At 41.5% G+C, this 25,371-nt stretch overlaps 1 protein-coding gene across 2 annotated transcripts in view; it reads left to right on the top strand.

The window, feature by feature from the left end:
* The first annotated feature begins 1 nt into the window (after position 1).
* CDC23 (cell division cycle 23) overlaps positions 2–25,371 on the top strand; it is a 34,376-nt gene continuing 9,006 nt past the window's right edge. The window contains exons 1-11 of one of the 2 annotated variants that reach the window (XM_060178834.1): positions 4–116; positions 209–281; positions 3,873–4,010; positions 10,077–10,119; positions 11,415–11,520; positions 11,623–11,755; positions 19,191–19,368; positions 19,454–19,551; positions 19,692–19,773; positions 23,877–24,030; positions 24,153–24,272. In XM_060178834.1, coding sequence (XP_060034817.1) covers positions 4–116; positions 209–281; positions 3,873–4,010; positions 10,077–10,119; positions 11,415–11,520; positions 11,623–11,755; positions 19,191–19,368; positions 19,454–19,551; positions 19,692–19,773; positions 23,877–24,030; positions 24,153–24,272 — 1,238 coding nt within the window. Of the gene's footprint in view, positions 117–208; positions 282–3,872; positions 4,011–10,076; positions 10,120–11,414; positions 11,521–11,622; positions 11,756–19,190; positions 19,369–19,453; positions 19,552–19,691; positions 19,774–23,876; positions 24,031–24,152; positions 24,273–25,371 lie in introns of both variants that reach the window. The other variant, XM_060178840.1, reaches the window with a different exon arrangement.

The raw sequence follows: 25,371 nt of genomic DNA, 5'->3' as shown, positions 1-25,371 counted from the left end.
GGGATGCCGGGCCTGTCAACGAGCAGCGGTTTCTCAAATTTGCGAGAAATTAAAAAGCAGCTGCTACTTATCGCGGGCCTTACCCGGGAGCGGGGCCTTCTGCACAGTAGCAAATGGTGAGATGTCGGGCTCGAAAGGGACCGGACTTGGCTCCCTGGCCTTGGGCGGGGGGCTTTTGGAGCTGATTCAGTGTGTGTGGGTGTTCCAGGTCCGCGGAGTTGGCCTTCTCTCTGCCAGCGTTGCCTCTCGCCGAGCTGCAGCCGCCGCCGCCCATCACAGAGGTAAGGACTCGTTACAGAGAAGCACGGCGAGCCCTCCCCGTCTATCCACGCTGTATGGAGTGCCCTGTCTGTCACCTCCGGGGAGTATATACAGCTTAGCGGAAGAGTTTCAAACGTTTGAAGAGTTGATGTTTTAAGCAACTTCGTCTTCTCGGTTTTTAGGCTCTGAAAGATTTACTCACACTGGAAAGAATTAGCATCAGCCACCATAAAGGTTTTGTTGCTCAACCTAGGAAATATTCATAAAGCACAGAAGAACGAAAGGTGGTTTTGTTTTGTTTTTCCCCAGTAGTGCAATAGCGGTTTTTGATTCGGACGATTCTGGGATCAAATCTCAGCCACACTAGCAAATTTGGCTATTTAATTAACTTCTCAAATTGCAGTTTGCAAAAAAAAGACTAAAAGTGTCTATTTCATAGGGATATTGGGAGGATTAAATAAGATATCAATTTATTTACGTATAAGCTGCATATGTTTGCATAGTTTCTGCAGTCTGGGGGTTTTCATTATAATCCATTTTGACAGGCAGGGATACTCAGGACTATACTAATGAAGACAGGACCATCATAATCCATTTTGATGCCGTTTATTGACCACCCCCTTACTTAAAAACAACTCTCTCTCTTTCTTTCCTCCCCCCCCCCCCCCCCCCGTTTTTTTCTTTTTTCCTGCCAAGGTTTTCACTGTAAGATTATCAGTACGGGCAGACCCTTCCAGTTAGTTATTTTTGAAAAAGAATTTATTTATTTATTCATGAGAAAGGCAGAGAAAGAACCAGACATCACTGTGATATACATGTGCTGCTGGCGATTGAACTAGGGACCTCATGGTTGAGGATCCACTGCGCCGCCTCCTGGACCACTCAGTTTGTTTTAGATAGTGAGTAAATGAAAAGCCTATTAGAGAAGGAGAGACACCACAGCACTGCTCCATTGCTTTTGAGGCTTCCCGCTTTGAATGTTGATTCCATGTGGTGATGCTGGTGGGCTGGGTCCTTGGGGACGATAAGGGTACACCCTTCTGGATCTCCCAACCCTTTGAAAACAATATCTATTACTCCAAAGAGTGTAATGTAGACTAGAGGGAGTAGGATATGGTCCTGGCAGTGCCAGAGTTGGACTTCCAAGCATGAGGTCCCAAGTTCGATCCCTTGTAGTATTATGTGCCAGTGATGCACTAGTTTTCTTTTTCTTCCTCTCTCTCTGTGAACAGTCAATTAATAAAATATTTTTTAAAAAAGAACAGATAAGAGTGGTAAACAACCAGACAGTGACTGTGTCAAACAGGTCACCAACATCCTAAGCTGAATGACTGGTTTTATTTATTTATTTAAAATTTATTTGTTGGACAGAGACAGATAACTTGAAAGGGAAGGATGAGTTAAAGAAGGATAAAAAAGAGATACTTGCAGCACTGCTTCACCACTTGTGAATCTTCCCTTCCTGCAGGTGGAGACCAGGGGCTTGAACCCTGGTCCTTGTGCATTGTAGCATGTGCGCTCAACCTAGTGCTCTAGCTACTGTTTCACCTTCTAAGCTGCTTATGTCACCGGGGTTATTGCTGGGGTTCAGTGCCTGCATGACCCAACAATCCCAGCAGCCTTTTTTCCCCCCTGTAGTTAGAGGGGGATAGAGAAGAAAAGATAATGCTATACTGCTGTATCTCTCATGAAGCTTCCTCCTAAAGGTGTAGCCCAGAACTCAAACCCAGGTCCTTGTGCTTGCAAAATACATACTTATTGAGTGAGCCACCTGCTGGCCTTGAGTTTACTTTGCTTCATATCAAGTCTTCATATCATATTATTATTAGTAGTAGTAGTATTTTACTGCAGTGCTAGGAAATGAACTTGGCCTCATACATATTCTGATACTACCTAGCAGCCTCCTATACTCTTCTTTTTTTTTTTCTTTTTGCCTCCAGGATCATCAATAGGGCTTAATGCCAACACTACAAATTCACTGCTCTTGGAGGTCATTTTTTCCTTTTTTATTTTTATTTATTTATTTATTTATTTTTGGACAGGACAGAGAGAAATTGAGAGAGCAAGGGAGATAGTTACCTGCAGACCTACTTTACTGTTTGTGAGGAAGTGAATCCCCCTGCAGGTGGGGAGCTGGGGGCTCCAACCTGGATCCTCGTGTAGGTCCTTGCGCTTACTTCTATGTGTGGTTAACCTGGTGTGCTACCACCTGGCCTCCTTATACTCAACTTTTCTGTTTTATTTTATTTTTTAACAGATTTTTAAATTTTTAAATCTCTATTTGTTGGATATAGTCAGAAATTGAGAGGGAAGGGGGTGATAGAGACAGAGAGAGAGAGACCTACAGCACTGCTTCACCACTTGTGAAGCTTTCCCCCTGCAGGTAGGGACCAGGGACTTGAACCTGGGTTCTTGTGCACTGTAATGTGCACTCAACCAGGTGCACCACCACCTGGCCCCAACTGTTCTATTTTAGAAAGAGAGAGGGAAAGAAGAGGAGAGACACCTCAGCAATGCTCACTACCCATGGTTCTTTCCCAGTGTTGACCATGTTGAATATACGTAGTGCTGGAGCTGGAACCCAGGGCCTTCTACATGGTAAGGCATGAACTCTAACTGTTGAGCTTATCTTCTGGCTCCAAATGTGTTATTATTATTATTATTATAGATGAAGTAGTCAATAGTCACAGAGAAGCTAAATAATTTCTCTATTAGTATGAAACCAAAAAATCAAGGAGTCAAAATTTGAATACAGGTCTCTAAAACCAAAACTTGTGCCAATTCTTTCTATATTTGCAGAAACAGTGTAAGTGTCTATATGTGCTAGTTAGGCAGCTAGGGAAATAGTTTCTCTGGTAGAATGAAGGACTTGAATGCATCAGGTGCCTAGTTTAATCCCTGGTGCTACATTACCCGAAGCAGAGACCTCTTTCTCTCTCTTTCTTTGTGGAGCTGAGACCTTGCATATGCATTATTTCAGTGCTCCCAGTTTACTTTTTCGTTCAGATAGAAAGAGAGGAGACTGGTAAAACAGCCTACTTGTATAGTGCACTGCTTTGTCATATGTGAGGCCCAGATTTAACCCTGGCCCCTGCTGCATTGAAAGCTTCTGTGATATGTGACTTTTGTTTGTTTGTTTTGTTTTGTCTGTTTTCCCCTTTCTCTCTCTCTCTCTGAAAAAAAGCAATTCTGGAGCAGTGATGTCCCAGAGATGACAAAGACAGAGATGCAGAGTGAGACAGAGACAGGGAGAGGTAGACTAATGCCGCAGTACCAGTTCCCTGGTGCCATGGTACTCTAATGCTCCCATGGAGTGGCAGGGCTCAAACTTGGACCTTGTGCATGAGAAGGCACTTGCCCTACCCAGTGAGCTGTCTCTCTAGCTACTCCACCTTACTCTATACCTCTAAATATATTGCAAGTGCCCTCTCACCCCCCCCCCCCCATTTTTTATTTTGGAAAAAAAAATGCTTTGTAACCTTACGTGGCAATAAAGTAAGGTTTCGGGAGGAGGAGAAAAATATTTTTTTATATGTGTTGAAATTATTGAGTATACTTTGAACTTCTGTTGTGCTTTACCCAGTCACTTACATTACTTTCCTCTTTTCTAGGAAGATGCCCAGGATATGGATGCTTATACTCTCGCCAAGGCCTACTTTGATGTTAAAGAGTATGATCGGGCAGCACACTTCCTTCATGGCTGCAACAGCAAGAAAGCCTATTTCCTGTACATGTATTCTAGATATCTGGTGAGAGATATTTTAAGTAATCTGCCTTCAGTGAAGCATCCATATTTAGAACTACATGAAAGCAGTATTATCTTTTTTCTTCAGTTTTCTCGAGGTATAATTGACATATATCAGTAGTCAATTTTTATGTAATTTTTAAAATTTTTAAAATTTTTTTTGCATAGAGACAGAAATTGAGCTGGGGCAGGGGAGAGAGAGAGATACCTGCAGCACTATTTCATCATTCATGAAGCTTCCTTTCTGCAGATGGGGACTAGGGTTGAACTTGGGTCCTTACACACTACAATAATGTGCTCTTTACCAGATTGCCACTACCTGGCCCATCATCACTAGTAAATTGGAAGTTATACACTGTAATTATTTGACTTACAGATATGGTTGAAATGTTTATTGCAGTAAGTTTACTTAATATCATCATCTCATTGATTAAAAGAAAGAAAGAAAGGGGGTGTCAGATGGTAGTGGAGTGGGTTAAACACACATGGCGCGAAGTGCAAGGACAGGTGTAAGGAGCCCAGTTTGAGCTCCTGGCTCCCCACCTGCAGGGGTGTCACTTCACAAGTGGTGAGGCAGGTCTGCAGGTGTCTGTCTTTCTCTCCCTCTTTCTGTCTTCCCTATCTCTCTCCATTTCTTTCTGTCCTATCCAACAACAACGACAGCAATGACAACAATAATAATAACAATAAAAGGGGAAAAGTGACCTCCAGGAGCAGTGAATTCATAGTGCAGGCACCAAGCCCCAGCAATAACCCTGGAGGGAAAGAGAGAGAGAGAGAGAGAGAGAGAGGGAGGGAGGAAAATAGAATAATGATTGTGCAAAAAAGACTCATGCTCGAAGTTCCAAAATCCCAGGTTCAGTTCCCCTCACCTCCATAAACCAGAGCTGAGGGGGGTTGGGCGGTAGTCAAGTGGGTTAAGCACACGTGGCGCAAAGTGCAAGGACAGGTGTAAGGATCCCAGTGGGAGCCCTGTCTCCCCACCTGCAGGGGAGTCGCTTCACAGGCAGTGAAGCAGGTCTGCAGGTGTCTCTCTCTCCCTCTCTGTCTTCCCCTCCTCTCTCCATTTCTCTCTGACCTAACAATGATGACATCAGCAACAACAACGATAACACAAACAACAACAATAAAACAAGGGCAACAAAAGGGAAAATAAATAATAAGAAATTTTTAAAAAGAGCTGAATAGTGCTGTGGCTTAAAAGAAGAAGAGAAAGAAGAAGAAAGAAGCATTTATTTTCCCTGGTGATGAGACTTCTAAAGATGTCCTTTCTTAACTTTTGTTTCCATGGAACTTGAGCATATGTGATTCCATAGCTTTGGGCTGTTTTTTTCTTTCTTTTTTTTTTTTTTTTTTTTTTTAATTTACTTATTTTCCCTTTTGTCGCCCTTGTTGTTTTATTGTTGTAGTTATTATTGTTGTTCTTGATGTCATCGTTGTTGGTTGGATAGGACAGAGAGAAATGGAGAGAGGAGGGGGAAGACAGAGAAGGGGAGAGAAAGATAGACACCTGCAGACCTGCTTCACCGCCTGTGAAGCGACTCCCCTGCAGGTGGGGAGCCGGGGGCTCGAACCAGATCCTTTTGCCTGTTCTTGTGCTTTGCGCCACGTGCGCTTAACCCGCTGCGCTACCGCCTGACTCCCTGGGCTGCTTTTTTCATTCAGCTAGACACAGGGAACTAGCACTGGCATGTCCTCCATTGGTACAGTACCTACCATGTGCTGCCAGAGCTAGAACCTGGGTCCTGTGCATAATTCAGGTATACTGTTGAGTGGGCTCTCTCTCTGTCCCTTAACAACTTATAAATATACCAAATAACAGTGTCATGTTGTAGATTACATCCCAATATTTATTTTATATCTGGAAGTTTGTACTACCCTCCCCACCCTCCAAGGTAGTAATAACTGCAAACTTGATAACTTTTCTTAGGGTTTTTGTTTGTTTGTTTTAGATTTAGTGGTTGATTGATGAGAGAGGGAAGGGGAGAGAGAATCAGAACATCACTTTGGCACATGTGATGCTGGGAGCTAGATTCATGATGTCATGCTTAAGAGTACAATCTCCAGGCTGGGAGACAGCATAATGGTTATGCAAAAGACTCTCATACCTGAGTTTCTGAGGGCCCAGATGCAATCCCCAATACCATTATAAGCCAGAACTAAGCAGTGCTCTGGTCTTTCTGTATCTCTCTCATTTAAAAAAAAGGGGAGGGAGGGGGAGTCGGGCGGTAGCGCAGCGGGTTAAGCACAAGTGGAGCGAAGTGCAAGGACCTGCTTAAGGATCCCTGTTAGAGCTCCCAGCTCCCCACCTGCAGGGGAGTCCCTTCACAAGCAGTGAAGCAGGTCTGAAGGTTTCTCTCCTTTCTGTCTCCCCCTCCTCTCTCCATTTCTCTGTCCTATCCAACAATAACAACATCAATAACAACAACAATAATAACTACAACAATAAAATAACAAGGGCAACAAAAGGAAATAAATAAATAAATATTAAAAAAAATATATATATATATATATATATCATGCCTGTGGCTCAAGGTCCCAGGCTCAATCCCCCACACCACCGTAAATCAGAGCTGAATAGTGCTCTGTTAGAGGGAGAGAAGGAGCAATTTCTATTGTGCCACTTCCCAGGCCACTGATACCTTTTCTACAATTTGTTTTCTGATCTTTATTTATTTATTGGATAAAAACAATCAGAAATTGAGAGAGCAGGGGAGATAGTGAGTGTGAGAGACAGACACCTACAACACTGCTTCACCACTTGGAAAGCTTTCCCCTTGCAGGTGGGGACCAGGGGCTCAAACCTGGGTCCCTGCACACTGTAACGTGTGCTCAACCAGGTGTGCCACCGCACCAGCCCTGTTTTTAGATTTGCATATGAGTAATATAATACAGTAGTTATCTTTGACATACTTCTTTTAAAGGATAGTGCTCTCAAGGTTCGTCCTTTGAGGACTTCTTTCTTCCTTTCCTCCTTTTTTATTTAATGGTTTAATATTCCATTTGTGTATACTGTATAGTCACGAATTGCCTAGTGGTGTTTAAATCAATAACTAATCACCTGTAGATGGTGGTTCCACTAGGCTATACCATGTAATTTAGGTGTGTTTTTAAAAATTTATTTATTTAATCCCTTTTGTTGCCCTTGTTGTTTTATTGTTGTAGTTGTTGTTGTTATTGATGTCATCTTTGTAGGATAGGATAGAGAGAAATGGAGAGAGGAGGGGAAGACAGAGAGGGAGAAAGAAAGATAGACACTTGCAGACCTGCTTCACCGCTTGTGAAGCGACTCCCCTGCAGGTGGGGAGCTGGGCCTCGAACCAGCATCCTTATGCCGGTCCTTGTGCTTTGCACCACATGTGCTTAACCCGCTGGGCTACTGCCTGACTCCCATAATTTAGGTTTGTAGAAGGCTATATTAGCTTGGTTGATGCACTTCCTCTCTGTAGTAGTCATACAGTGATAAAATTGCCTAATGACACATCTCCATACCACAACTTCTTTATTCATTCATCTGCTGATGGACACATAAATTGTGCCCAAGTCTTGGCTATTATAAAAAATGCTGCTGGGCTGGGAAGACAGCATACTGTTTATGCAATAGACTCATGCCTGAAGCTTTGAGTTCCCAATTTCAATACTTAGCACCACAATGAGCCAGAGCTGAGAGTGTTCTGCTATCTCTGTGTATCTTTCCATCTGTATTGCTCTCATTAAAAATGAAATAAAATATTTTTTTTTAAATATTTTATTTTATTTATTTATTCCCTTTTGTTTCCCTTGTTGTTTTTTTTTTTATTGTTGTAGTTATTATTGTTGTTGTCGTCGTTGTTGGATAGGACAGAGAGAAATGGAGAGAGGAGGGGAAGACAGAGAGTAGGAGAGAAAGATAGACACCTGCAGACCTGCTTCACCGCCTGTGAAGCGACTCCCCTGCAGGTGGGGAGCCGGGGTTCGAACCGGGATCCTTATGCCGGTCCTTGCGCTTTGCGCCACCTGCGCTTAACCTGCTGCGCTACAGCCCGACTCCCGAAATAAAATATTTTTAAAAACACTTCCTCAATAAAAAGGTGACAAGATTCTATGAATAAATAAATAAATAATGAGGAGGTTAGGCGGTAGCGCAGCGGGTTAAGCGCACGTGGCACAAAGCGCAAGGACCGGGTAAGGATCGCAGTTTGAGCCCCCAGCTCCCCACCTGCAGAGGAGTCGTTTCACAGGTGGTGAAGCAGGTCTGCAGGTGTCTTTTTTTCCCCCTCTCTGTCTTTCTTTCCTCTCTCCATTTCTCTCTGTCCTATCCAACAACGAATGACATCAACAACAATAATGACCACAACAAGGCTACAACAACAAGGTCAACAAAAGGGGGAAAAATGGCCTCCAAGAGCAGTGGATTCATGGTGCAGGCATTGAGCCCCTGCAATAACCCTGGAGGCAAAAATAAATAAATAAATAAATAAATAATGCTGTGAACATGGAATGAGGGTACAGATATCTCTTTGGCATAATCTTTTTGCTTCCTTCAAATATACAGAATTTCCAGAAGTAGAATTGCTGAACCATTAAAAATTTAATCTTTAAAAAGTTTATTAGTAGATCATTCAGTAAATGTACCTGATGATAATATTATTAAGAGAGGTATGGATCTCCTGTTTCAGAATTCAAGAGCCAGAGAGATAACTCACCACATAGGATGCCTGCATTGCCGTGCTTACAGTCCAGGCTCAAGCCTACATGGGTCCAGAGGAAAATACAATGCTGTTATGTTTCTTTCTCTTTATGCTGTCTCTTTGTCTCTCTTCTTCTCTCTGTGTCTGAATAAAAAAAGCAGGCCAGAGTGGTGAAATTGCAAATGTGTGATGCCCTGGCTTTGCAAAAAAAAAAAAAAAAAAAAGAAGTAAAAAAAAAAGAGTTACTTTCCTATCATGAGAAAGTAATTTTTTTTTAAAATTTATTATTGGATAGAGACAGAAATTGAGAGGGGTCGGGGAGATAGAGAGGGAGAGAGACAGACACCTGCAGCCATACTTCACCACTCATGAAGCTTTTCCCTTGCAGGGAGGGAACAGGGGCTTAAACCTGGATCCTTGCATACTGTAATGTGTGCACTTAACCAGGTGTGCCACCTGGCCCCAAAACACATTTTTAAATATAACTTTTACATAATATTTTATTTGTACAGAAACACCAATTTGGGTAAGTAATAGTAGGAAAAGAAGCGGCATTTACTGAAGTTAGGGAGAAAAAAGTTAAATTCCAGGAACCAGGAAGATGGCTTAGCATTAGAATTCCTACCTCACATGTGTGAGGCTCCAGTTATCAACCCTGGCACCACAGCGAGAATTGATGATGATCATGCATGATGATGATTTGCACTCACTCTTTACAAAAATTGTTTTTAATGCAGTGTTCTGTTTCAGTTGTTTAAAATACATGGCTTAAGAGGCCTGGCAGTGGCACACCCAGTTGAGTGCATGTTACTGTGTGTAAGGTTCTGGGTTCAAGTCCCTGGTTTCCACCTGTAGAGGGAAAGCTTTATAAGCAGTGAAATAGTGCTGCAGACCTCTACCCCCACATCCCCCTTATTACTAGAGCACTGCTCAGCTCTGGCTTACAGTATGGGGAGTAGAACCTGGGACTCAGAGCCTCAGGCATAAGAGTCTGTTTGCATAACCATTATGCTATCTCCTTTCTCCCTCTTCCCTTCTTCCCAACTCCCCCATCCCTCTTGATTTCGCTGCCTCTATCCAATAAATAATAAAATATTGTGTTAATTATACTTTAATTAATAATATTTATATTTTAATATTTAATAATAATTTAGATGTGAGACTATTTTAGAGATCTGGTCCATATGAGACTTTAAGTGATGTCTTAAAAATAGATGCCATTTAGGTTAGATCTGGGCCCTTTAGGTACTTATAGCATACTCTTCTGAATAGAATGGAAATGTTATAAAGCATTAATTAGGTTGCTTGTTTTAGAATTTATGTGTTTCAGTATAAATTAGAAATATATAAATATATATATATTAAAAAAGAAAAACCTGTTTGCTGATTTTCTTTTACAGTCTGGAGAAAAGAAAAAGGATGATGAAACAGTTGATAGCCTAGGTATGAATTCCTTTCACTTACCTTTTGGATTAAAGCAGGACTTGTAAATTCAAATGTTATTTAATGATAGTTTAAGTATGTGACTTGGATTGAGGAAGACTGTTGCAAATGGGAGAGGACAGCTGGTCAAGTGGCACCTAACCCTTGCTGAGGGGCTACCTTGTAGGAGCGTGAGGTTGGTAATTGTTAGGATTTTCTTCTCTTGCCCCCCTGCCCTGTCCCCTGCTACAACCTGAATCAATCCACAATTTCACTTTTTTTTGTTGAGGCTTCTCTTTTTCAGAGATTGATAATTGACTACACATGCTCATGGACACACATACACACAGTGTGGATCTAACAAAATTTAACTGCATACCAGTTGTCATTTATGTTCTCTAGAAAGTTTTTTTTGTTTTTTATTTTTTAAATATTTATTTAATTTATTTATTCCCTTTTGTTGCCCTTGTTGTTTTATTGTTGTAGTTATTGTTGTTGTCGTTGTTGGATAGGACAGAGAGAAATGGAGAGGGGGGAAGACAGAGAGGAGGAGAGAAAGACACCTGCAGACCTGCTTCACCGCCTGTGAAGTGACTCCCCTGCAGGTGGGGAGCCGGGGTTCGAACCGGGATCCTTATGCCGGTCCTTGTGCTTTGCGCCACCTGCGCTTAACCCGCTGTGCTACAGCCCGACTCCCCTCTAGAAAGTTATATATGGTGGTCCGGGAGGTGGCGCAGTGATAAAGCTTTGGACTTTCAAGCATGAGGTCCGGAGTTCGATCCCCGGCAGCACATGTGCCAGAGTGATGTCTGGTTCTTTCTCTCTCTCCTGTCTTTCTCATAAATAAACAAAAATATTTATAAAAAAAAAAAGAAAAGAAAAGGAAAGTTATATATGTGCTTAAGCGGGTGTGCCACCACCCAGTCCCATGTTCCCTAAAAAGTAATCAGATTAAGTAAGGTCATTGACTCTGTGTCTAAGTTTACTAGAAGTTGTAGGTGTAACTGACTGATGCCACAGGGAATATCTAGATCTGTATACTGACTAGCTGTTTCCCATTTTTTTAAATTATCTTTATTTATTTATTGGATAGAGACAGCCATAAATCGAGAGGGAAGGGGGTGGTAGAGAGGAAGAGAGACAGACCCCTGCAGCCCTGCTTTACCACTTGCAAAGCTTTCTCCCTGCAAGTGGGGACTGGGGGCTTGAACCTGGATCCTTCTGCATTGTAACATGTGTGCTCAAGTAGGTACGCCACCACATCCCCCCCCCCCCCATGATTTTCCTTAGATCAGGGACTTTTGTTTTTTTTATAGGCCCTTTGGAGAAAGGACAAGTGAAAAATGAGGCTCTTAGAGAATTGAGAGTGGAGCTCAGCAAAAAACACCAAGCTCGGGAACTTGATGGTTTTGGCCTTTATCTGTAAGTGGTATATTTATTTGGTACTTATAGCATACTCTTTTGAATAGAATGGAAATGTTATAAAGCATTAATTTGTCCTTTGATTGTTTCATTCTTCCGTAGGTATGGTGTGGTGCTTCGCAAACTGGACTTGGTGAAAGAGGCCATTGATGTGTTTGTGGAAGCTACTCATGTTTTGCCTCTGCATTGGGGAGCCTGGCTAGAACTCTGTAATTTGATTACAGACAAAGAGATGGTAAATTGAAATGAGCTATGTGAAAAATCCTTTGCTTCAGATCTCATGTGATTCTGTTATAATGAGGTACAGGGAGAGAGATTATTGCTGCACCTTTGATTTTAGCTATCTCCTTCACTATTAGGATTTAGGTATTCATTTGAAAGAGTTCAGTTCTTTTTTTTTTTTTTAAAGAATTTATTTATTCATGAGAAAGATAGGAGGAGAGAAAGAACCAGATATCACTCTGGTACAGGTGCTGCCGGGAATTGAACTCAGGACCTCATGGTTGAGAATCCAATGCTTTATCCACTGCGCCACGTGTCAGACCACTCTGGTTCTATTTTTTTTTTAAAAAAACTGTATTTTTTAAATACCAGAACATTTCTCAGTTCTGGCTTATGGTGTTGCAGGGGATTGAGCCTGGGACCTTGAAGCCTCAGGCCTGAGAGTCTTTTTCATTAACCACATACTACCTCCTTGCCCTAAAATATCTTTTTAAAAATAGTTTTATTTATTTATTATTGGATAGAGACAGAGAGAAACTGAGAGGGGAAAAGGAGAGAAAGAGGGACACCTGCCGCACTGCTTCACCACTCATGAAGCTTTCCCCCTGCAGGTAGGGTCCAGGTCCTTGAATTTGGGTTGTTGTGCACTGTCATATGTGCATTTAACCAAGTGCGCCACTGGCCTGACCCCTAAAATATCTTTTTTTATCAATGTTTTCACATTCAGGTTATAACTAATGTGCTTATAGCCTAAATGCTGTTGTAATCTTTTTCCTTTTTAATATTTTAAATTTATTTAGAGACAGAGAGAGAGAGAGACAGAGACAGACAGAGACCCTGTAGCACTATTTCACCACTTGTGTGAGAGAGAGAGACCTGCAGCACTGCTTTGCTACTTGCGCTACTTCCCCTGCGGGTAGGGATACAGTTAGTTTTCTAATTCCAAAGTGTGAAGAGGAAGAATTTGGGCTGTAGCGCAGCGGGTTAAGCGCAGGTGGCGCAAAGCACAAGGACCGGCATAAGGATCCCGGTTCAAACCCCGGCTCCCCACCTGCAGGGGAGTCGCTTCACAGGCGGTGAAGCAGGTCTGCAGGTGTCTATCTTTCTCTCCTCCTCTCTGTCTTCCCCTCCTCTCTCCATTTCTCTCTGTCCTATCCAACAGCGACAACAACAATAATAACTACAACAACAAAAAAAAAAGGACAACAAAAGGGAATAAATAAATAAAATAAATATATATATAAAAAAAACAAGAGTTTAAAAAAAAAAAGAGGAAGAATTTCTCTTGATATTAAGAATTATATTTAAGGGAGTTGGGCGGTAGCACAGTGGGTTAAGCACACTTGGTGTGAAGCGTAAGGATCCCTATTTGAGCTCCCGGCTCCTCACCTACAGGGGGTTGGCTTCACAGGCAGTGAAACAGGTCTGCAGGTCTCTATCTTTCTCCCTCTCTGTCTTCCCCTCCTCTCTCCATCTCTGTCCTATCCAACGACAACATCAATAACAACAACAATAATAACTACAACAACAATGAAAAACAACAAGGGCAACAAAAGAGAAAATAAATAAATATGAAAAAATAAAAGAATTATATTTAAAAAACAAAACTTGTTGTATGAGAGTTCCATGTGAGGCATAGAGGGGTTAGGGAGAGAGAGAGAGAGAGACAGAGACAAACCAGAACACTACTTTAGTACATGACTGTGCCTGGTATTTTATCAGGAACCTCAGGCATGAGAGTCTGATGATGCTTTACCAGTTAAGCTGTTTAGGTTGTTGGAAAAGTCATGACGCACTTTTGCGTAGAACAGAGAACTAACTGCTGGAGACCAGACATGGAATTTCTTATGAATAAACCTATGCACCGTCACCCCACCCTCTGAAATTGCTTTATTTCTTAGCCATTTTATTAATCACTATTAGAGCACTTTGTCTATAGAATTTATTTTGCTGGGAGTCAGGCGGTAGCGCAGTGGGTTAAACGCACATGGCGCAAAGCACAAGGACTGGCGTAAGGATCCCTGTTCAAGTCCTCAGCTCCCCACCTCAGGGGAGTCGCTTCACAGGTGGTGAAGCAGGTCTGCAGGTGTCTGTCTTTCTCTCCTCCTCTCTGTCTTCCTCTCCTCTCTCCATTTCTTTCTGTCCTATCCAACAACGATGACATCAACAACAATACCAATAATAACTACAACAACAATAAAAAAACAAGGGCAACAAAAGGGAAAATAAATAAATATTTAAAAAAAATTTTAAATATATATTGCTGTTCAGTAATTAAAATGTTCAGTAGTAATGGCACACTTTTGTTTATCTATTTCTGTTTTATTTTTTATTAGTTATTTAATAATGATGGATAGTATTGTAGGATAAGGGGTACAATTCCATATAGTTACCACCACCAGAGTTCCATATCCCATCCCCTCCATTGGAAGCTTTCCTATTTATCCCTCTGGGAATATGGACCCAGGATCATCATAGTGTGCAGAAGGTGGGAGGTAATTGCTTCTCTCTCTCTCTCCTTTTAATTTTTACTACATTTATTTATTAGACAGCCAGAAAGTGAGAGGAGAGAGAGAGAGAGACACCTGCAGCACTGCTTCACCACTTGCAAAGCTTCCCCCCCTGCAGGTGTGGGCCAGGGATATGAACCCAGATCCTTGCACATTGTAACGTGTGTGCTAAACCAGGTGTGCCACCACCTGGCCCCTCTGTAATTGCTTCTTTGCTAGACATGGATATTGAAAGGTCGATCCATACCACCAGCCTGTTTTTCTGTCTTTCCCTAGTGGGGCAGGGCTCTGGGGAGGTGGGGTTCCAGGACACATTGGTGAGGTTGTCTGCCAGGGAAGTCAGGTTGGCATCATGGTAGCATCTGCAACTTGGTGGCTGAAAAGCATTAAGATATAAAATAAAGCAGAACACATCCCACAATGACCTTGGGTCCATACTTTCAGAGGGCTAAAGAATAGGAAAGCTATCAAGGGAGGGGATGGGATACAGAGTTCTGGTGCTGGGAATTGTGTGGAGTTGTACCCCTCTTATCCTATGTTTTTTTCAGTGTTTCCTTTTTATAAATAAATTTAAACAAATTATATAAAATAGGGGGTCAGGCGGTAGCACAGTGGGTTAAGTGCCTGTGGCACAAAGCACAAGGACCAGAGTAAGGATCCCAGTTCAAGCCCTGGGCTCCCCACCTGCAGGGGAGTCACTTCACAGGTGGTGAAGCAGGTCTGCAGGTGTCTTTTTTTTCCCCCTCTGTCTTTCCCTCCTCTTTCCATTTTTCTCTGTCCTATCCAACAATGAATGACATCAACAACAGTAATATCCACAACAAGGCTACAACAACAAGATCAACAAAAGGGGGAAAAAGTGGCCTCCAGGAGCAGTGGATTCATGGTGCAGGCACTGAGCCCCAGCAATAACCCTGGAGGCAAATATATATATATATATATATATATATATATATATATATATATATATGTATGTGTGTATTTATATATATATAGTAAGATTTAAAAAAATAAATAAAGCAGAACAAATTGTTTAATAATAGGGAACCTAAAGATAAGAATATAGCAGATGAAAAGAGTTTGGGGTCTTCATGTTGGAAGGGGCTAGGAAGTCTATTTTAGGTATATTTCTAAGGGCTCACGACTACTAATTTTTTTCTGAGCCCAACAACTAACATGCAGGTGGACTGAAAGTGTTGTCTGGGAAGATGGTGTCAGAGTTGGGAATAGGACTAGAAAGATGGATTAGGGCAGAGAGTAGTAGCTCCTGAATATTAGAAAAGTATATAAATATTGTTAGCTGTAACCCCCATTCATCTGACCTAGGGTCCATGTCTACTCATATTTAGCCCAAGAGCCTGTGTAAACTCTGTATCCTTGTTGGCCTGAACTTGCATTCCATAGTCTATTTGTCTTTTTTTTTTTTTTCTCTTTTTTTTTTTTTTTAGAGGAAACTGAGGCACAGTGAAGCTAAGTAATTGCCTAGGGCCACAGCCTATGAGGTAGTGCAGTGGCTAAAGCACCTGACTTATAAGCATAAAGTCCCAAGACTGATTTCCAGTATCTCATGTGCCAGAGTGATGCTTTGGTTCTCTCCCCCACCTTCTCTCTCATAAATAAATAAATCTTGGGCTGGGGAAAAAGCATATTGCTTATGCAAAAGACTTTCATGCCTGAGGCTCCAAAGTCCTAGGTTCAGTCCCCAGCACCATCATAAGCCAGACCTGAGCAGTGCTCTGGTTATTCACTGTGTCTTTCTCTCATTAAAATAACATTTTACAATAATAAGAATATTTTTAAAAGAATAAATCTTAAAAAACATAAAAAAAAGTGTCTGGGGGAGAATAGGTATCTAAACCAAAATCTAATCCTTCCTTTTCTCTCTCTTTCTTTCTTTCTTTCTTTCTTTCTTTCTTTCTTTCTTTCTTTTAATAATTTATTTCTTTATTGGGGAATTAATGCTTTACATTCAACAGTAAATACAATAGTTTGTACATGCATAACATTCCCCAGATTCCCATTTAACAATACAACCCCCACTATGTCATTCATTATCTTTCATGGACCTGTATTCTCCCCACCCACCCACCCCAGAGTCTTTTACTTTGGTGCAATACGCCAACTCCAGTTCAGGTTCTAATTGTGTTTTCTTTTCTAATCTTGTTTTTGACACCTGCATACCTGCTTCACCGCCTGTGAAGCGACTCCTGCAGGTGGGGAGCCGGGGGCTCGAACTAGGATCCTTATGCTGGTCTTTGTGCTTTGTGCCACGTGCACTTAACCACTGTGCTACTGCCCTATTCCCCATCTATTTTTAAGGAACCAAAGACTCGTTGTGTTTCCAATAATGATCCATGCTACTAAATCTGTGTCTGAAATCTTGTCTTGGCTTGTTTATATACAACTTTTTCTACTAGAGTTCATTTTATTTCAGAACTCAAGATACGTAAAATGAAATTTCATGTTTTTCCTACTGAAATTTTATTTCCTTTGAACTTGATGTATTCTCATTAGCTTTAGTATTTCTTGAGCGTTAGCTGTATCATGTTTATGTCATGTTTATCTCTTCCCTGCTTTTTAACTAGTCAGGCACTAGGCACTGCCATTACTTTCTTGTTTAAATCTCTTTCTCTTGGTTTTCTTTTTTTCCAGGGTTATCACTGGGGCTCAGTGCCAGCACTACAAATCCATTGCTCCTAGAGGCCATTTTTCATTTTAATTGGATAGGACAGAGAAAAATTGAGAGAGTAGGGAAGTTAGAGAGGGAGAGAGACAGAGAGACACCTGCAGACCTGCTTCACCACTTGTGAAGAGCAGCCCCCCCCCTGCAAGGTGGGGAGTTGGGGCTCAAACTGAGATCCTTGAGTGGGTCCTTGCACATCATAGTATGTGCACTCAACCTGGTGTGCCACTGCTTGGCCTCCTCTTGGTTTTCTTTGCATCTTGGTTATCACTTCAGTTTTGGATTACTTATAAATATTAGATACTGTCTCTCTGGCTTTCTTTTTATACTTTTTTAATTTTAACTTTTTATACTTCTATTTCTAAGCTGTCCTGCATGCCATTTTCAAACCTTTCCTTTGCTTTTCCTTCCCCTTCCCTCATTCTTTCTCCCCTCCCTTCCCTTTCTGGCTCCAGATAGACTACAGCACTACTCCCACACTGATGTATAGTGCTGGGGGTTGAACCTGGGACCTCTGGTGCCTAGTCATGAAAGCCTGATGTGCTACCCTCCAAACTAATTTCTCCACTTGTTTTTCTTGCTTTCAGGGCTTCACTGTGGTTTCATGCCTACATGATTCCACTGCTCACGAGAGACTTCTTTTTTCCATCCAGATAAATGGTAAAAGGTAGATAGGGAGAGAGAGAGAGAGATCCAGTACCACTTTACTGCTTATGAAGCTTCTCTTTGCATATAGTGTTTGGCCAGGGCTCAAACCTGGGTTCTTTTTTTTAAATTTTTTTTATGATGTTCAGTTTATTATTATTTTGTTGTATGGATCATGCTTTTGGTATGGTATCTCAGAATTATTTTTTTAATATTTATTTATTTATCACTTACTCCTTTTGTTGCCCTTGTTTTTATTATAGTTATTATCGTTGTCATCATTGTTGGGTAGGACAGAGAGAAATGGAGAGAGGGGAAGACAGGGGAGAGAAAGATAGACACCTGCAGACCTGCTTCACCGTTTATGAAGTGACTCTCCTGCAGGTGGGGAGCCGGGGGGCTCAAACCGGGATCCTTACACAGGCCCTTGTGCTTTGTGCCAGATGCGCTTAACCTGCTGCACTACTGCCTGAAACCTGGGTTTTTTAACATGGTAAATCAAGTGTGTGTTGTACTAGGTAAGACATCTCTTGTCCCCAAGTTTATACTTTTTGTTTTATTATTATTATTATTATTTAGTTTATTCCCTTTTGTTGCCCTTGTATTTTTTTTATTGTTGTAGTTATTGATATCATCATTGTAGGATAGGACAGAGAGAAATGGAGAGAGGAGGGAAAGACAGAGAGGGGAAGAGAAAGATAGACACCTGCAGACCTGTTTCACTGCCTGTGAAGCGACTCCCCTGCAGGTTGGGAGCTGGGGGCTTGAACTGGGATCCTTATGCCGGTCCTTGCACTTTGCGCCATGTGCACTTAACCCACTGTACTACCACTGGACTCCCCTTTTTGCTTTATTGTTATGATTCTTTATTTATTTTTACCAGACCACTGCTCGGCTCTGGCTTATGGTAGTGCTGGGGATTGAACCAGGCATGGAAGTCTTTTTATATCTCTCTAACCTCCTAAGCTTATTCTTAAAGCATCTTTATCATCATGTCATACATTCTTTTGTCAAAAACTGCAGAGGTTCCATTTTCATTCCCATTTCCTGTTGCACCATAGAATGATCTACCCTATTATTTCAATCTTATTTTTACTTTTTTTTTTTTTTTTTTTTTTTTTTTTTTACCAGAGCTCTGCTCAGCTCTGGCTTATGATGGTGCAGAGGGACTTTGGTGCCTCATACACAAGAGTCTTGTTGCATAAACATTATGCTGTCTACTCCCACCCTTTACATTATTTTTCAGTGTGTAGCCTTTCATACCAAGCTAATGTTCTCATCCTTTTCATTCATACTCATTGTTTTGCTCTTAGTGTTTCCTAGAATATTGACCTCTTCACTTCCTCTCTCTTTTCTGTTAAAATCCTACTTACCCTTCAACATGCACCTCAAATCCTTTCCTTTGAAGCCATCTCCAACTAGGCCATTCTTCTCTATTGTGCTTGCAAGCCCTATTCCCTTAATTGAATAACCTTGTGTTCCTGATAAGGCATTTTAATACAATTGTGGTGATAACTTCTTTTAGATGACAAGAATATGTAGTTCCTTGATGTTCATTTGGGAGACAGCTCAAAGTATATTAAGTGTGTTACTCTGTCTCTTGCTGCCAGCTGAAGTTCCTGTCTTTGCCAGACACCTGGATGAAAGAGTTTTTTCTGGCTCATATATACACAGAGTTGCAGTTGATAGAGGAGGCTCTGCAGAAGTATCAGAACCTCATTGATGTGGGCTTCTCTAAGAGCTCATACATTGTTTCCCAAATTGCAGTTGCCTATCACAATATCAGAGGTGAGTGAACAAGGACAAAGAAATACCATCAGAGCCTCAGCGGTGCACAGTGTTGTTTTCTCAACTCTCTATCTTATTTTTGCAGATATTGACAAAGCCCTATCTATTTTTAATGAGCTAAGGAAACAAGACCCTTACAGGATTGAAAATATGGATACTTTCTCCAACCTTCTTTATGTCAGGGTGAGCTGCTTCCTTTGCTTGGACTTGTTAAACTCTTTTGTACCTTAATTACCCAGCTTGGATTGTCACCCAGTTGCAATAACTACAAGAATAATTTTGGACTTTTTTTATGCTTAGATCATCTTTTTTTCTTCTTCTAGAGCATGAAATCTGAGTTAAGTTACCTGGCTCACAATCTCTGTGAGATTGATAAATATCGTGTAGAAACATGCTGTGTAATTGGTAAGTATCACCAGTTTTTTTTTCCTTTTAAAGTTTATAAATAATGTAAATATTGTTGCAGAAACTACCCCCAAACACGAGACCAGAGCCAGGTGTGGTGAAAAGAGAGGAGTTTTTTTTTTTTTTTAATTATAAAATGGAAACACTGACAAGACCATAGGATAAGAGGGGTACAATTCCCACCACCAGAGCTCTGTATCCCATGCTCTCCCCTGTTAGCTTTCCTATTCTTTAACCCTCTGGGAGTATGGACCCAGAGTCATTATAGGGTGCAGAAGGTGGATGGTCTGGCTTCTATAATTGCTTCCCTGCTGAACATGGACGTTGACAGGTTGATCCATATGCCCAGCCTGTCTCTCTCTTTCCCTAGTGGGGCGGGGCTCTGAGGAAGCAGAGCTCCAGGACACATTGGTGGGTTCTGTCCAGAGAAGTCCAGTTGACATTATGGTAGCATCTGGAACCTGGTGGCTGAAAAAGAGTTAACATATAAAGCCTTACAAGTTGTTGATTAATCATGAACCTAAAGGCTAGAATATTGCAGATGAAGGTTTGGGTTCTCATTTTGGAAATAGCTAGTAGGTCTATTTTAGGTATATTCCAAAGGGCCCATGACTTGAGAGGAGTTTTAATACACTGGTGGGCGAGAGATCTGGATAGCTCCAGGAAATTCTGTGCTCCGAACAAAGGAACACTCCCAGGCTTTTTGGATTTACCCCATGATTACATTTCAGTTACAAAGGGAATGCAGACACTGGCACGGTGTAGGCACATGATCTTTGGCCCTGGTGCTGCTTAGTTACAGGGGTCTTATCTCTTCTGGCTAGGCTAGATTCCTCCCTAGCTGTCCTGCTTAGGAATGTGGAGGGAGGAGGTACAGCACATAAGACACAAGGGGAGCATAAACTTATATTCATCTATTTTTCTACTTCACCTATGACAATATAAAAATGTCAAAGGTAGGGAGTTGGGCAGTTGCACAGCTGCTTAAGCGCACGTGACGCAAAGCACAAGGACCTGCATAAGGATCCTGGTTCCAGCCAGCCCCCGGCTCCCCACCTGTAGGGGAGTTACTTCACAGGCAGTGAAGCAGGTCTCTCCCCCTATTTCTCTGTCATTCCTCTCTATCTCAATGAAAAAGTGACCCAGAATGGTGAAATAAGACTTTAGCTTTCTCTGCCTTTCTACTTTATCTTTTTTTTCCCCCTTTTTGTTGCCCTTGTTTTTATCATTGTTTTAGTTATTGTAGTTGTTATTGATGTCGTCGTTGTTGGATAGGACAGAGAGAAATGGATAGAGGAGGGGAAGACAGAGAGGAGGAGAAAAAGACACCTGCAGACCTGCTTCACCACCTGTGAAGCGACTCCCCTGCATGTGGGGAGCCGGAGGCTCCAACCTTGATCTCTATCTTAAAAATCAAAAATTTGGGGGAGGGGGAGGTGGTAGCACAGTGGGTTAAGTGCACATGGCAGAAAGCACAAGGACTGGCGGTGTAAGGATCCTGGTTTGAGTCTCCAGCTCCCCACCTGAAGGGGGCTCACTTCCTAGGTGGTGAAGCAGGTCTACAGGTGTCTTAATCTTTCTCTCCCCCTCTCAGTCTTCCCCTCCTTTCTCCATTTCTCTGTGTCCTATCCAACAACAGCAATGACAACAATAACAACAACAAGGGCAATAAAATGGGAAGAAATGGGCTCCTGGAGCAGTAGATTTATAGTGCAGGCACAGAACCCCAATGATAACCCTGGAGGCAGAAAAGAAAAAATAGGCACCAGGGGTAGATAGCATAATGATTATACAAAGAGACTCACTGCAGACTTTCCAAAGTTTCAGGTTCAATCTCTCGCACCACCATAAGCCTGAGTTAACAGTGCTCTCATTTAAAACAAACAAACAAACAAAAAAATCACCATCTGAGTGCCAGGCGCTGTGTTTGTATTTGCTGGAACTAACTGAATTGTCAATTAAGAAAGACATCAGCAAACACTTTTTTTTTTTTTCCAGACCATTGCTCAGCTCTGGCTGATGTTGGTACTGGGGAGTGAACCTGGGACTTCTGACCCTCAGGCATGTATCTTTATTGTGTAACTACTGTGCTATCTCCCCACCCAACATCTATTAACACAGTGGGTTGAGTATTGTGATTTTAGTAAACAGAATGCTAAGAAAATATGTAGGGCGGGGCTAGATAGCATAATGGTAATGCAGAGACATTCCTGCCTAAAGCTCCATAGTCCCAGGTTCAAACCCTGCACCACTCTAAACCAGAGTTGAGTAATGTTGTGGTAAAAAGAAAAAAAAAAGGAATATGTAAAAAGACTTCTAATTATGGGGGTCAGGCGGTGGAGCAGTGGGTTAAGCGCACGTGGTGCAAAGCGCAAGGACCTGCATAAGGATCCCGGTTCGAGCCCCCGGCTCCCCAACTGCAGGGGAGTCGCTTCACAGGCGGTGAAGCAGGTGTGCAGGTGTTTATCTTTCTCTCCCCCTCTCTGTCTTCCCCTCCTCTCTCCATTTCTCTCTGTCCTATCCAACAACGAACAACGTCAACAATGGTAATAATAATAACCACAACGAGGCTACAACAACAAGGGCAACAAAAGGGGGAAAAAATGGCCTCCAGGAGCGGTGGATTCATGGTGCAGGCACCGAGCCCAGCAATAACCCTGAAGGAAAAAAAAAGACATCTAATTATGTCTTAGATTAGAGAAGTCCCTTTGAGCAAAAGTTAAATAATTCAATAAGGGGGTGGGAGTAGATAGCATAATGGGTATGCAAAGAGACTCTCATGCTTGAGGTTCCAAAGTCCCAGGTTCAGTCCTCCAATCACTGTAAACCAGAGCTGAATAGTACTTTGGTTAAAAAAAAAAAAAAAGAAAAGGAAAGGGGAAGGGGAAGGAAAGGGAAAGGGAAGGGAAGGGAAGGGAAGGGAAGGGAAGGGAAGGGAAGGGAAGGGAAGGGAAGGGAAGGGAAGGGAAGGGAAGGGAAGGGAAAAGGAAAGGAAAGGAAAGGAAAAAGGAAAGGAAAAGGAAAAGAAAAAAACTCAACATGGGAGAAGAACCAGGAAAAAGGGCATTGTAGTGTAGAAGCAATGAAGTGTGAAAGAGACATTTCACTGAAATAATGAAATAGTTCAGTGTTCTGAAATATGCTGTGGGAGTTAGAATATACCAAAAAGGCCAGACGGTGAAGAACTTTCCTGTGCTATCAGGATTGTTTTTTTTTTGTACATTTTCTTTCTTTTTTTAGGTATATTTTGCAAATTATTTATCTTGGATAGAGATAGAAATTGAGAGGGGAGAAGATTAAAAGGGAGAGAGACAGAGAGACACCTGCAGCACTGTTTCACCACTTGTGAAGCTCCCCCCCACACACACACCAGAGGCTTGAACCCAGATTCTTGCATGTAGTATGTAGTAGTATGTTCTCTCAACTGTCCGGCCCCCTCGAAGAACATTTTATGCTTTGTTAAAAGTCTGTATATTTTATTCTATGTGTGAGTGATGGTGGTGTATGTGGTTGTGGGTGTGTGTTCCTCACTGGGGCATAACTGCTTCATGCTGAATTTTTCAGATAGAAAGCGAGACAGGGAGAGGGACTCCACAGCACTGAAGCTTCCTCCAGTGTGGTGGGGGCTCAACTTGAATCTGGGTCATGTGCATAGTAAAGTAGCGCAATATCCAAGTGAGCTATCTTGCTGGCCTGGATTTTATTTTAAAGCCTTTTCAAGACCACTGTAATATATCCTTGTGAGAGTGGAGCTTCCAGCTGTACCTTTTTAACTTTCTTAAACTCCTAGACTGTAAAGGACAGTGAGAAAACTACCAATCCAAAGTATATGCTAGAATTTCCCTGCCTGTATTAAGAAAATGGAAAAAAAATTTACAGTAATGGAATACTTTTTTTGTAAACCATGTTGATGTCATAAATGAAATATATTTTCTAAGGAAAATATAGTGATTTGTGTGAAACCTTATGTGTGATTTTGGCTTTTCTGTAGGGACTTAGAGTGGCTGGATTATGGTTTAATCTTCACTCTTTGTATTGTTATATATGTTTGTGACATTTTATTTTTTCCTTTCTAGTTACTCATATTTTTGTTTTTCAACTAGGCAATTATTATAGTTTGCGCTCACAGCATGAGAAAGCAGCCTTATATTTCCAGCGAGCTCTGAAGTTGAATCCTCGTTATCTTGGGGCCTGGACATTGATGGGACATGAATACATGGAAATGAAAAATACATCTGCTGCTATTCAAGCTTATAGGTGAGCTTCTAGTTATAGGTTAAGATGGACAATATTGGAATCATGTTAGGAACCTCTGTTGAGTCTGGACATGTTGCTAACCTTGATTCTGTCCTCTTACCAGTCTCTCTTCCATTTCTCAGACATGCTATTGAGGTCAATAAACGTGACTACAGAGCCTGGTATGGCCTTGGACAGACATATGAAATCCTTAAGATGCCATTTTACTGCCTTTATTACTATAGACGGGCCCACCAGCTTCGGTAAGTCTGTCCACTTGACAGTGTATTTATTGTAGGAAGAGTTGAGTCTCTTTCTTTTGAAAGCTAAATCACAATGAATAGTTTAGATTCGTGTGTGTGTGTGTGTGTGTGTGTGTGTGTGTGTCTTTTTTTTTTTTTTCCTCCAGGGTTATTGCTGGGGCTCGGTGCCTGCACTATGAATCCACTGCTCCTGGAGGCCACCTTTTTCCCATTTGTTGCCATTATTGTTTATCATTATTATTGTTATTGCTGTCATTGTTGGACAGGACAGAAAGAAATGGAGAGAGGAGGGGAAGACAGGGAGAGAAAGACAGACACCTGCAGACCTGCTTCACCGCCTGTGAAGCAAAACATGCTGCGCTACCACCCGACCCCCAATCTTTTTTTTTTCCTAATGAGAGATACAGAACACTGCTCAATGTGGCTTATAGTGGTGTGGGGGTTGAACCTGGGACTTCAGAAAGCCTCAGAAATTAAAGTCTTTTGCATAATTATTATGCTATCTCCCCTGCACCTAGTTAGATTCTTAGAGCCTTGTGCTTTTTGGCCATTTTGTGTTTTCTCTCTTTTTTTTTGCAGGAGATTGAGAGGATAGTGGTGGTAAGAATTAACATTCTTATAAATCTAATTGCTAGTTGTATTTTTATTTGTTAACCAGTGACACCCAGAAACTTCTCTCTGCTCTGGCTTCCATTCCCTGCCCTTTTCCAGTCTGGTAACCTCAGTTCTGTTTTCAGAGTGTACTGGTTTATTTCTGTTTTGGTTTGTTTCCTTATTTTTCACATATAGGTGAAGTTATGCAATATTTGTTTTTCTCCTTCTGGCTTATTTTGCTTCACCTAATCTGCCTGAGTTCTTTTCAGTTTGTTATAAATGGCAAAATTTCATGTTTGTTCTTGTTGTTGGAAATGCAGAATGTATGCCTCATACATTTGAGGCATACATTCTACCACAGAATTACATCTCTGTTCTCAGTTTCTTTTTCATTTTTTTTATTTATCTAATTTATTTATTTATTTATTTTTTATTGGGGAATGAATGTTTTACATTCAACAGTAAGTACAATAGTTTGTACATGCATAACATTCCCCAGATTCCC

This window comes from Erinaceus europaeus, chromosome 2 (assembly GCF_950295315.1).
Source record: "Erinaceus europaeus chromosome 2, mEriEur2.1, whole genome shotgun sequence".
NCBI classification, from domain to species: Eukaryota; Metazoa; Chordata; class Mammalia; order Eulipotyphla; family Erinaceidae; genus Erinaceus; species Erinaceus europaeus.
This window is presented reverse-complemented; position numbering and strand designations above follow the sequence as displayed.